This window comes from Poeciliopsis prolifica, unplaced genomic scaffold, assembly GCF_027474105.1.
Source record: "Poeciliopsis prolifica strain line A6 unplaced genomic scaffold, Auburn_PproV2 SCAFFOLD001, whole genome shotgun sequence".
Lineage (NCBI taxonomy): Eukaryota > Metazoa > Chordata > Actinopteri > Cyprinodontiformes > Poeciliidae > Poeciliopsis > Poeciliopsis prolifica.
Genome location: NW_026562376.1, coordinates 6,816,995 through 6,831,000, shown reverse-complemented (window position 1 = coordinate 6,831,000; position 14,006 = coordinate 6,816,995). Strand labels below are relative to the sequence as shown.

Sequence of the window (14,006 nt, the reverse complement as noted above, 5' to 3'; positions counted from 1 at the left end):
ACAAACATTAAGGACATTTTGTAGTTGTTGGGATGCATCAGCCTGACGAAAATGCTTGAAATTAAGATGATTAAATGCTTAATGAACAATCAAAACTTTGCAGATTAAACGATCAGATAATCAGCTGCTTTCTGGTGCAGAATCAGGATAATTACTGATTACAGAACAAGATGTTAAGCAGGTATAATGTTCTCGCCATGCAGTGTGGTTCTGGTTACAGTATACCGAGTAAAGGATGACGAGACAGACCAATGAGGCTCTGAACACAAGTGTAGCAAAAATGATTCTTTAATATGGAACAACATCAGAGCTCAGCTCCAAGGCTCCGTCCACTCAGCACACTGTGTAACACTGATGAGTGGAGGAGAGCAAGAACAGAAAAACCAAAAAAAAAACACAACCCAGTAAGATCACAGTCCGCTCGGCCCAAAGAACAGGAGAGGCTGAAAAAAATAAACATGGAACGCAAAACCAAAGTGCTACTGAGCTCTGCCCTTTGACGCCCTCCCTCCCTTTGCTGGGCGCGACCGCAGAGACGTGGCTCTCTGCTGCCTCCCAGGGCTCTCCCAACCCCGTCCCGCTGTCTGACCCTTCTGCTGCAAACCAGGGCCGACCAGAGAGGAGGTGGGTTGGAAGGAGCAGAGAGTCGCGTGCAGATGTGTGGAGGTTCTGCGGCCCTCAGAGGGACGTGACCAAGGCGTCTCGGTTATTGACATGGCTCCGGTGAGAGACGTCTGCAGTTCGGTCCTTTCTCTTTAGCTCCCAGTGAGATCCAATCATCTTTAGTAGCTATTCGGTTCAAATGGAATGTTTGAAGTTTTCGTTTAAGGAGAATGAGACGAGAACAGGAGAGGGAGGGCGTCAGCCGAGGCCACCCAGTAAGAACCCTTTACTATACCAGTACTGGGACATCAACAGAAGTACTACACAGATATGTACAGAGCAACCAAGCAGCTCACTGGAATACCAAGTAATAAAAGTGGTGCAGGAAAAGGGAGGGTTTCCACAAATATACACATCCCAGTATCTTTAATATGTGTGGTTGGTCCGATCTTTAAGGCGTTTTTTTTTTCCTCTCGCTCTTGCTACAAACAGGCAGCAGTGAAGCTGCCACAACATAAACGCTCACATCTGTGCTTGACTTTAATATGGCTGCTTTGTGTTGCTGCGTGCTGAGCTGATACTGTTCCTTCTCCTTTGAGTTTGTAGTTATGACTTGGGATGAGGATCATGGATCTCCTTTTTTTTTGTTTATTCTCTGGTCCACAGAGCTCTATAGAAAAAATAACCTGGAAGGTGACAAATGGGAGATCCTAATGGACAAAGAATCCAGGATAGATGATGGGGGATGGAATGGATTACCAGGAAATTAGACTCTGGTGGTGTGCGCATTATCATCTGAATGGGATAGTAAATGAACAATCGAGCAGAGGAAGTGAAAATCTATACTTAGTGGAGGATTAAAACTAAGCGGCGTAATGAAGAAACAGAGCGGATGTGAGGAGAAAAAAGAAAAAGGAGGAGGGCATCAGCTAGCCTCGGCAAACACAATCATCCTGCATCTTAGCGAGCAATCTGCGTAAGAGAAAAAGAGGGAGGAGGGAGGCACTGCACAAAGAGCACTAAGCACTACGATGGACGGACGCACACCTAAAAACACGTACAACTGCACAGGGCTCCAGTCTGCGTTCCACTGCACTCTCCTGGCTGCCAGAACCTTGCTGTGTCTTGTCAAAAAAACAAAAAAAACAAAAGCAAAACAAATGGACAAAAAAGATCCCACTGGCTACAATAAAAAAAGAAAGCAGAAACTTAGAATATAAAAAAGAGCCAGTGGCATCGGGTCTTACAGAAAGCATTTTTTTTCTCAGTAACTGGCTTTTGAACAGCTCTACGCTTTTTCTTTTAGTCTACCAAGTATATACTATTAACCTTACCAGGCAGCTAAAATCTATACAGTACTGTCATGGTTTGTATATTTATAGATATTTGTACACTATACAAAGTTGGCAAAAAAAAAAAAACATAAATAAATACATGGAATCAGATTGTACACATCACAATTGTGTGTTTAAAGTTAGAGCACTCTTTGTTGAAGAGGCGGGCCAAGGCAAGTGGAGAAAGGAGTTAAAAACCCAACCAAAAAGCAGGAGTGTTACCCTGGACATCCCTCAATGCAAAAATAAAACCCCTCTCAGTTTAGATTCAGTAGGTCAGTTAAGAGTATTGCTTATTACCTCCCTGATTTAAAAATCTCTGTATAAATGGCAGGATTTCGACACCGCTCGGCCTGCATCTCATTCGCAATCAGCAACAGATCGAGTTTGGAGGAGAAAGTAGCTGGGCTTTATTTTTGGTTAGCGTGTGGAGCTTCAGTGTCCTTGTGGGACTCTCTCAGAGGGATGGTATTACAGACGAAGGTAGAACTGTATCCACTGTCTTTCCTGGAGACAGCTGCCGGCAGTATCTGCTAAACCATGTCAGGTCAGAGACGCTCCTCAAAGAAACCTGAAACTGATAAGCTCCGCCGCTGCACTGTGTGGATGAAGTAGGATTTATGGTAGTTGACCACAATCCTGTTTTTACCAATGTTTTACAAAGTTATAGCATGCTTTGAACATAAATAAAAGTGCATTTTAATTCCTCATTTATTTCAACGAGGACAAATTGCAGCGATGCACCGAGAAATCATCTACCGACCAGAATTCAAATTTACACTTACCCAGCTCTTAACAGTGACTGATTAACTTAAAAATCTAATTTTTTTCAGGCTCAGAAAACACAAGTGCCCAACATGTCGCACTGACAAAAACTCTCTTTGGTTTGGAAGTTGTTACTGAGCAAAGTTAGCTGTTTTCAGCACAGATGAGGCATTGAAAATGAAGTCACAAGAGGCACCAGCATTTTAAAAGCAAAGCTGAATGCATTGCAGCAAAATAGCTGTTTTAATTCAACGCTGTCTGTCGAGGAACAAGCTGGATTGGTCTTCTGCACAGTTTTTGCTCAGTCTTCAGGGAGCACACATGATAACCGATCATAGTTTGCAAAGCTATGTGAGCTAATCTTACTAAGTGTGCTAAGTTCAAAGTGCAAAGATATTTTCAAATGTTTTGACACATTTCCAAAATCCTGGTAAATTGCAGATATATGCAACACCAACTGCTCTCTGTCTCACAGATTGTGACATCACCTTATCTCCTCACTACTTATTGATCAATCAGCACAAAAAAAGCTCCTTCAGCATTCTCTGAAACTACAAATAATACATGATTTGAAGTCTAACATGATGTTGCAGACGAGTCCTGGAGAAAACAAAGAAATATGTTGTGATATGGCACAGCTAAAATCTGTTTTAAAGAGGAGAGATGGTGCAAGTATTATTTGAGGTTTTTTTACATCACAATATGGCAGTTTATGGTTCGGCTGTCTCTCTAATCCTGGACTGTCCTTGCTGGCGCTTGAGAGCTCTTGCAAATAGTTCACAAAGCAACCGACAAGCCAGTTATTTGGCAAAGTTCACATAAGCTCACTTGGGAACTAAAACATGCATGCAAATTACCCTTGTTGCTGTAGGATGATGGAAGCCGTACCCATCCTTATGTATGGCTCCAAATAATGACTCCAAATTCAATGAGCAAGGCATCATGGGTGTCAGGACAGGGTCAATCCCATCTAACACAATGGCATTTCAGTAAATCCCAGAGCCTGTAAGCTGACTGGTGGGATGTGATGCCAAGCGACTGGGTCAGAGTGACTCAACAAGGAGGAGTGTGTTGTTCTCACACACCGCAAAGCATGCTGTAAGAACGCTATGATGCTTCATGGCTACAATTTGTGTCGCTTTGAGTTACCTGTGTGTATTCGGGGACTTGTGGCAGTGTTGCTACAAAGAACCTGGGATGTGTCGGGTACCACTCCTTCCCTGTCGCTTGTCTTGCCTTGACCTCACGACGCCCCCAACAAAAATACAGCAGACATCAAAAGCCCTTATTCAAGAAGGGCAGGTAAAATCAGCTTCATCATCATCATCATCATCATCATCATCATCAACATCATCATCAACATCACCATTGTTATTCATGTGTATCGTTGTTTTCTTCATCGACTTGAGTGACAAACGAAAACTCGGAGTACAATAAATGTTAATTTTCACCAACAATATTTACATTAAGTTTTTTTTAAAAAAACAAAAAATAAATAAATAATTATTCTTCACAATGCTCTGTAAAGAAATAAAAACACAAGAACACCAAGCACACACATACGTACACACTAACCAACAGTCAAATGTGAACAGAAAGGAAATTATTACTCATTGTTTTTCATATTTGTGTAGTTACTATTCATACAACCCTGAATGGAAGGAGTCACACTGGTTTTCACCAGATGCTTAAAACAATTGAAAGGGTGAGTCGGCGGGAGAGGAGAGGTCTGTCGGTGCAGGGCAGGACGAACGCACAGACAAACAGCGAAGGTGAGCCAAGTAAGTCCTGAACTTACTCAGGCGTCACGACATGATTCAGCAGAATAAAGCACAGGCAGCGAAGACGTTCCTCCAGGATGGGATTACCACAGCCTCACTTTAATCCACACTCACAGACATTAAGGTCTCCAAGAGAAAGAACAACCCTAATTTAATTTAGCAAAGACTACAGCAGAGCAGGCACCTTTCCAATAGAGTGAGTCACTGATGCTTAACTTAAGAAATCCATCAAGGAAAACTACGATGGAATATTAAGGGAAGGAGGAATGAGACAAGGACAAACATCATCATAAATCTCAAGGGAACAAAAGGAGCAGGTAGGACCTCTCCAGTTGTGAGAGAATTAAGCTAATTATATAACTTTAGTAAATGTAAATCAATTTTTAAAAATGCATGGAAATGTACAAAATAAGTTGTCAAGATATTGAACTTTAGCGGTAAGTTTTATACTCTAGTGCACAAAGTCTAGTGTTAAAAGAATAACTAAAATTCAACTCAGCTAACATGAATTTATTTAATTTTAAGAAAGCCATAAATATGTCTGTTAGGATAATCTTTGGGGAACTATGATTGTCTGTGCCAAATTTAAAATAGAGAGCAGGATTTTTCTGCAACAAACAGTCCAGGTTGACCTGTCATGAAACAAAAGATGAATGTGAGGCAACGTGCCTCAGGCCCACTGTTAAGTATGGCAGATTTGTGATGGCGGTGGCCTGTTTGTCTTCAAAATCCCACTTGGAACTGCTTGAAATACCAGAACATTTAAGAACTAAGTTTGGTGGGTTCTGCCAGAAATCTGGAAATGGGTTCTAATTTGGGTTTATGATATAATAATGACTTAAAATACAAAAATGATTTCTACCATCGTCATTCCAGTCCCCGAGCCTAAGTCGTGAACCACATCAAGAGAGGTTATGTAGTTTAAAAGAGAGGACATAAAACAAATAGATTTTAAAAATAAAGCTTATTTTTTACACTTTGCAAATATTTTAAAATTAAATGTTAGATTTTTCAATATTTGTCAACCAGAGAAGTAAAAGATTAATCTATTTTAAAGCTTTTATACACCGTGACTACAGGTGACAATTTATGTCTGAGAATTGTTTTAGATACAAACAAATCTACTTATTGCAGAAAAAGGAGATAAACTTACAGTAATATGCAGTGAAGTTGTGGACAGAATTAAACTTTTTTCACTCGGGCCCACACCAGCACCCGGTCATTGATTCTGCCAGGAATTGAATATAATGATGAGAGACAGAACTGAGGCTGAACAAACACTCCAATGTGTCTGAGGGGGGAAAAGTCTTGACTGGGAACATCTGTAATCCTCTCTTGGTGTATTCATGATCCCTGGCTTGCTGAAGGTCACTGCTGACATTGTTGGTGCCGAGAAAGAGCAACACATTTAAAGGTGTGAGAGAGGTGGCAGTGCAATTAAAAAGTGGTATTTGGGAACTAATGTCTCCATATGTTTAGATTTAAACTTTCCATCCATTTTAGTGTTTTGGTGGTTGAGCTGATAGCAGAAAACAAAGATAAATGTCGGGATTCTTATTATTTTAAAGATAGAAGCTTTCTGATGGATTTACACTATGTTGTCAAACAAAATATACCAGGAGGGAACAGGCCTTATAGCAAACGCGCAGCATTTTCCCCCACCAGTAAGGTCAAACATTTAGTCACAACTGAGAGCATCAATGATTCTTCTATTTTAACCACTAAAGGAATCTTAGCTGAATCTTGTTTTGAACAAGTAATCCTTATAAATATCTAGGTCTGAGATCACTAAAAAAATAAGCAACAATTTTTTTAGTATGCTATAATGATACCATCAGTCATAAATGTGAAGAATCAGTTTGTGGTCAAAAGAAAAGTTATAAAATTTCCAGTTAAGTTATTTATGCAACCTGTCAACACTGACCAATATTTTTTTTTATTCAGTCATCTGAATTAAAAAGCAGATAATCCTTCTAAAAGTCCAAAAGTCTTCTCAGCAGTCTATTTTCAATGATGAGTGACGTCACAGTCCGTCTCGTTATAAAAATAACAGAGTATCTCCAAGCTCGCATGGTGACTGAGGACTACTTTCTAAAGCTTAGCCTTCTGAACAATATGTAGCTCAATCAAAGGGAAATAGATAGCTGAGAAACTGTTGCCTTAATAGGTCCAGAAAGTGGTTTCACACCTTCAGGACTGATTACACTGATTAGTTTCTGTCTTTACCTGACAAGCCAGGTGGAGCAGCGGTTTGCACTGACATAACTAGTTGTTAGCTTAATTCCTTCTCAAATCTCTTCTTTATTCTCTACATTGAGATTCTTCTGACATTTATCCACCGATGCTGACCTGAATCACTTAATTTGAAACCCACTGCATAAAGACTGTTTAATAAGCGAGTCCATACACAGCACAACTTCTGCTAGCACTGCCTTTTTATCTCTTTTGATTCACGCTAAAGATGGTGTCAGCACACAACTGTGCTGTTGTAAACTGGCCAGTGCCGTATAACTACTCCTCCTCATGAGTGTCGGGAAGCTTTTCTGGACAGCATGCGGTGTGCCGAGTATGTTCTGGGCACCGTCTTTCATGTGGGCCTCGGTGCTGGCTGCTGTGATGCACTGATCCAGTCCAGTGCCCTTCAGAACAATTGGCCATCCCTGGAACAGGGCTCACTGTTTTGACAGCCAGTGCCTGCAGTGTCACAGCACATTACACTCCCATTAGGTGGTCAGAAAGGAGCAATATCTGCTTCCTTGAACCTGGGGGGGCTCACTATCTGCAAAAATAACTCTGGCTAAGAAAAAAGAGACATGGAGCGGTTTTATAACTAACATGCATGCAAGTAAAAGTCTTGTCACCCATCCGTTAGCTTGGTCAGGTTTATCTTGGCAACTTTTGGAGCTTTTCCCAGCTAGAATTAGCCTGGACAGGCGCCAAGGACAGCCAATGCCTAACAATGGATGTTTGTGGACATCATACAGAAAAAGGCCCCCAGGTGACCAGCAGTCTTTTTTCCCAGTTAGTCTGGTGCATGACTATTAGCCCAAGAAATGTGGGGCTACAGCTTCTTGAACATTTACACCCTCATAGATCAGACTGCTGTGCTTTTGTTTGTCATCTCATCTAAATATATTTTATGCAGTTGCTCATCTCCAAAGCAAACTAATCTAGAGACATCACTATAGACACAGTCAAAAAGAAACATGTACATTTGGATGCTACGAACAAACATCCTTCCACATAGGCAACAAAGAAGATGTGCGTCAGGGAAAAAAATCTATATTCTAATGCTGGGGGCGATATCTGCGTTACATCTTGAACAGTAAACAGAATTCAAGAGGACTGCCTTAAACCATTAAGCAATCAAGCACTTGGTTATCTAGGAAACTGAACACAGGGTGGTGGGAAGCCATTGGTAATTAAGTAAAGGCAGATAGGGGATCCTCCTACTGTTTGGGCATCAAGCCATGCAGTAAATGCTTCTCTCTTTATAGCTGCTGTTTAATCTCTAGTCTCTAAAGGAAGATGAAACTTTATCAATATTCTCAAACAGCAAAAACATACATTGCATTACATATCCCTAGTTTAAGAATAAAGACGAAATTTGTTTTTCATTTTTGAAGCAAAGGAAAAAAAAAAATACACAATGGAACCATCTCCCTCTCTATTTGTCCCTTCTTAAGTGTGAACTATCATTAGCATAGCAGCACAGTCAGCAGATACAGGAAATTAGAACAGTAACGCCATAAAAATTGTGTCAGCTTTAATAGTTGTTCATACTGTGGATACATTTCAAAGTTTCTGAAATATATAATAATAGATCATCCATATATGCAGATAGATGACTTCCAGGAAAGAAGGTTTTACAATATTAAAGCAATAGCATCATCTTTCAAAAAATAGTATTTATATAGAATTAGTTTTGGATTTGCTTACAGACTTAGTATTAGCAATTAAGCCTACATTTTATGACGTACGGTTTCCTAGTTTTCTGAGTTGATTTGAGGTTTATAGAAATTGTCTCATAGCCTGTAAATATGGAAACAAAACAGCTGAGCTTGGAATTCAGAAGTGAAAAATGTATATTTTCTGATTTACCATTTTTTAACAGCCAAATAACCGCAATAGTTTTTAAATACAAATGTTTCTTTATATTTTATTTGGTATTGCTGTTAGTAATTGTTATCACAGCAGAATTAAAACTTTCAAAATATTCTACCTTCTCCTGTTAAGATGTAAAGTTTAAAGTATTTTATTTGTTTATACTTCAGAAAATAGAAAAACATGTGTTTTTCTTTTACTCATAATAGATTGTCACAAGATGATTGGATTCTGTATTGTACACCTCTGTGAGGTTTATTAAAGTTAATCTTTTTATGATATACTTTGTGACATCTGTGTGAAAATATGATATATAAATAAAGCTGAATTTACTTTCCTACGACCTTAAGAACAAAACTTTGAAACATAGTGTATTCTTATGTTTTACCCCAATGAAACATTGGTCAACTTATGTACTTAACACTTTAACATGTATATTACTCTAAAAGAGTATTATAGAGTAATATACAGTGATATGAGTCTTCTTAAATAGTTTTTTTTTACTTTAGTGAGGTTTATATAACTCAATACAAGTCATTTCTAGAACATACATACTTTTGGTTTAGAAAGCTATGATATTATACTAGAAATTTAAATATGTTTAAATAGATGTATTGGCATTAGAGTACATTTGTCATTAAATTCTAAATAATTGAAAAGCACAGTACTAATAATTCAACTAAATATTTTTGCTACTTCCTGAATAAAGTGCAGAAGTGTAGAAAGATTGGGGAGCACTATAGGAAAACCCTGGGACAGAATTAAGCAAAAACTTTACAAGAGTGTATTAAAGGTGAACTGCAAACAAATGGGATAAATGGGAAACTAGGTATCTATGAGCATCTAATTAAGTTTTATTGTTGTTGCTTTATGACAGATTTATTTCCGCAGGTATGAAGCTAAGCTGAATGTTTCTGAAAATTAGGCAACTATTACTGCATTAGATAACCTCTAATCCACTCCAATCATCTAATGTTACACACGCTGTCCATCATTTATAATTCCCATGAAGTGCAACTAAAATTCAGAACCTGGTTAAGAACTACCTTTTCCTGTCAGCATATATACTTATAAGTATATGAACTGTTCTTTCTTGGACTCATTCAGAATAACAATGTGCAGGCTGTGGCTTTGAGCTCTGACAAGCTTGATGTTAATCGACACATTGTGTAATAGCAGTGTTGTGCTGGCCAGGCTCCGTGAGACAAGCAAACGTGCCTTGCATTTCCATCCCAGCCTGACATTTCAAACATCAGTGGACTCCCACCAGGAGTCCTGCAGTTTCCTCCCAAATACACACACAAGCACACATAAGTACTCTGAAATTTAGAAAAAAAAGCACAAAAAAGACCAAGAAGAGGATGAGAGCCCTGCATCCTTTGTGTCCTCCGCTTCAACTCCAAACCCTGAAAACACCAAGCAGACGTCACCTCTCCCCCCGACTGCAGCCAACCCTTCCAGATTCTCCTCCCTTGATTTTCACCACAGCTATAATCATCACCATTATCGTCAAAAACTATAATCATCATTATTATTTTTATTACATTTTCAAAAAAGTGCAAAATGAACTTCCCTGTGCCCTCGTTCAGAAGGCAGGGCAGTAGAGGATGGGGAAACAATGGCAGTAAGAAGAGCAAGAAGAGCGCGAGAGAAGAAAGAGAAAAGAGAAGAAGATTTCTGTAAAGTTCAAAGACTGTTGCTCCTGTAAATGCACACTCAGCTGGCAGAAGGCATACATTAACACAGCAGTCTAACTATACAGTCCAACCTGCTGGAGGTGGACACCCACCAGCATGACAGAGGAGCACAGGGTGAAGAGAAGTGTGTGCACACAGCTGAATCCATGTGCACAAACTTTGCTTTCATCCTCGATTTTCCTGTGAACATTGGAAGATTTCAATTAGTTTCGTCGGTTGGTGATGCATGAAAAGTGACATCCTAGGATTTCATCTTCTTTTTTCTCTCTCCGTGTCTTTTTTTTTTTCTTTCTGGAAAAATCAGGACGAATCCATGTCACAAGTATGTGTCCCCTCTTTTCCCAGCTTTGGAAAGTTTAGTTGCTATTTTTTTAATCTCTATTTTTGTTGGAGATACAGCACAGCACCCACAGCACACAGACGACAAGGAAGGCTCCAGAAAGAGGGTTGTTGTAAGAGGAGTGGTGGGGCAAAGTAAGTCACTAATATTGTGCCAGAAGAAAGAGAAGAGGGAAAAAGAGTACAGAGAGGAAAATAGGAGAAAGAGAAGAGACAACAGTGTGAACAAATTCATCCTGAGTTCAGCTTGTTACATCACAAACCTATTATTGATCACTTTCAAAGACTTCAGCTGAACATTAAACCATTCTTGAGTAAAGGAGAGAAGGTTTGTTATGAGAGAAAAATGTAATACACTTGAGACAAATAACGAGAACAGTAGGGTCAATGAAAAGACTAATGGGACAGGGAAACAGATGACAGAATATGGCTAAGGTATAGTTAACAAGTTTCAGAGATGAAACCCTGCCAGTCTACATAGCTAAATTATAGCTTCATAAAATGGGCACAGGTGCATCCTAACGTCACAGAAACGTTAATTAATTAATAAAATTAATAATTAACAGAGATTCACTACAAAGATCATATATTTGGAGCATTTATGTCTGTTTATTTTCATCATTAACAATTACAACTAATAAAAACCCAAATTTCTGTTTCTCAAATAAATTGAATGTAGCAGCAGACAGAGCAGTAACAGCTGACATTCTGTACAAAGGTAGCAAACCACAAGAGTGTGCTGTTAATTGAAAAGTTGAGTGGAAGGAAAAAGGGTGGCAGAAAGTCTGGCACAGGCAACAGGGATAAGTGAAGCCTTGAGAGGATTCTAACTCATTTATGATTTTTGGTGAGAATAACAAGGGATTGACTGTGGCTGGATTCAGAGTTTTAAGAGTCGAAGCACACAGTTATTTTCCAGAATATATTCTGCAACTGCTGCCTTCCCTGTGTTAAGACACTGCTGAATGCAAGACATTGACAAATTCTTCTTAAAAAGGACTTGTCCAAAGTCCTCTTGTTATTAGAAAAGCAGATTTTATTTTTCATTGGTCAATCAAGGTCCCAGAGTCTGGAGATAAAGGGAAGAGGCACGGATTTCAAGCTGGTTGAGGTTGTTCTATTGTATTTTATAAAGTCCAATGTCAGGAGGGTAGCTTACCAAAAAGGTTTTTGAGCACCCCATGTTTCACTCTGCTGACAAGGTTTATAGAAGTGCATATTTTATTTTTCCAGCACAATATGGCAAAAGTGCAAACTCTCCCGGTCTGAAGCTCAAACATTGTCGAGGCACCAGAGCCAACAATGAGGATGAATTGAAGGCTGGCGCACACATCTGCAGAGCCACAGGCTGGGGGCCCCGGTCAATTACTGGGTACATACAGTACATATTGTAGCACCACAATGCTGTATTACTTTTTTTCATTGGTCTTATGTAAAAACCTACTTCTACGAGAAACAGAATTTGGGGTTCATATTAGCTATACATCAGAGTCATCAAAATTAACAGACATAAAGACTGGAAATATATAATACTCTAGTTTACTGACTTGGTATGCAGTGAGTTTCACTTTTTGAGCTGAATCACTAAATTAACTTTACAATGGTTTTGTAATTTATTGACATCAACTTGTATGTTCATACAGTGCCTAATGTATTATATTGTGTAACTACTATTTATACAACAATATTAAATGAGTTCAAATTATTATGATTCTGTAAGATACCAACTTGTTTAACTGGTCAGGGACTGCAGCGACAAATAAATGGATCATTAGACTTCCATGGGCCGATTGCATAAGGACAGAAAGACAGACATACAGACAGTCAGAAACAGGGGGACTATTGGCAAAGTGGCGACACAGAAAAAAACATACAACAGCACAAGGGGAGAGAAATTCAGAGAGAAGTGGAAGAGGAAATTGAGATTCTAAAAGAAAATAGAGAAGAGTTTAAAGGTTTAAGAGAGCAGATGGCTAATTGTACCCGTGTTTCGCAGCCTGGCAGCAAGTCAGTCTTGTGCATAAGGACGGGAGCGGGAGAAGGGGAGAGGGAAGAGGGGTGGGAAGTAGGAGAAGGGAAGTGGCCATGGAGGAAGCTGGGTGGTGCGATCAGGCCTTAAGAGCGTGCCACTGGGCGACGTTAGTACGCGGCCGGGCGAGCATGTCCTTCCAATGCTTTACTTCTGCTGGCCCGCTCTTCCACGATAGGTAGATCTGAGAGAGGGGAAAGAAGCCATTATGCACACTCCATGAAAATTTATAAACTACTGATGACATAAAAATAAAAAAATCATCGTATGGTCCATCTCTTCCAAGTCAATAAGTGTATTGTGATGGGAAACGATGGTATTTGGTATCAGTTATTGCTAAAGAGCAGCAACACGTCAAAAAACTGTGAGGTGAAGCAGTAATAGCTGTCCCTGTTCACTCACAGGCTGTATTACTAATAGCATTGCATTATTAATGCCATTGTTGCCTAAATTAATGAAGCTCGAGGTTGAAATAGTCAGTATTCAAACAAAGGAGAGAGTTGAGCTTTTACTCATTTAAGTATCTGCAAGATTAATGCTAACTCATACACATAGGAGGAGACAGCTGGTTGGTGTTCAATAGAATTGTTCAAATTGCTTAAAAGTGGCATGGTTGTCATGACAAAACTGGTTTGTTCAGGTTCACAATGGGTGACATTTTCCTAACACAGACCAAATTGAACCATTAACAGCAGTAGAAGGCCCCATCTAGTGACTTAAGGTAATTTTAACATCAACTGAGCTTGTAAGTGTGGCTCGTCTAAAGAAGAAACAGTTTCAGGATGTGCAGAGTGAAGCTTTGGCCTTGCGGTCAACGTTGGTGTTTCTTTTAAACTTTCCCTCTGCACTATTCAGCAACCCTGCTTGCAGAAATTTGACCCCTTCCACACAAGCAATTGATGATTTGCAGAAGGTACAACCGAAAGTATTCATCTTTCTATAACCAAGTTTTTATTATGAACAGAACCGTGTCTATCCAGAGACTTTGATTGAAACGTCAACTCACTACCCAAGTCAGATTTTAGTGAATTCAATTAAGCTTTGCTAAATCCGGCAAGCAATTTGAAAAAAAGAGACCCAAATCCTGTTATTAGACCAGATTTGGTCTAATAACAGGTCAATTTGAGCAAACATGCCCAATCTCTTAAGTTTTGAAACTACGCTGAATAATATTCCTTTCCTATAGAAAGAAAAAATAAAAATAAGTCATTGTACTTAGTTTGATTTCAATTTGTTTTTACTTTCTTGGCCCACAAGTACCATTGGCTCTATCACTCTACAACACACGGAGCTAACCCATGACACCGATCTAAAAATCTCTGCAGACTCCCCGCAGATTCTTATGTCATAAATT

At 39.3% G+C, this 14,006-nt stretch overlaps 1 protein-coding gene across 4 annotated transcripts in view; it reads right to left on the bottom strand.

Moving 5' to 3' along the window:
- Nucleotides 1–272: 272 nt before the first annotated feature.
- The window catches only part of LOC129367751 (synaptotagmin-7-like), a 43,804-nt gene continuing 30,070 nt past the window's right edge, over nt 273–14,006 (bottom strand). For 3 of the 4 annotated variants that reach the window (XM_055042410.1, XM_055042401.1, XM_055042409.1), the window contains one exon: nt 273–12,836. In XM_055042410.1, coding sequence (XP_054898385.1) covers nt 12,732–12,836 — 105 coding nt within the window. In that variant the 3' untranslated portion in view covers nt 273–12,731. The remainder of the gene's footprint in view (nt 12,837–14,006) is intronic. The other variant, XR_008606736.1, reaches the window with a different exon arrangement.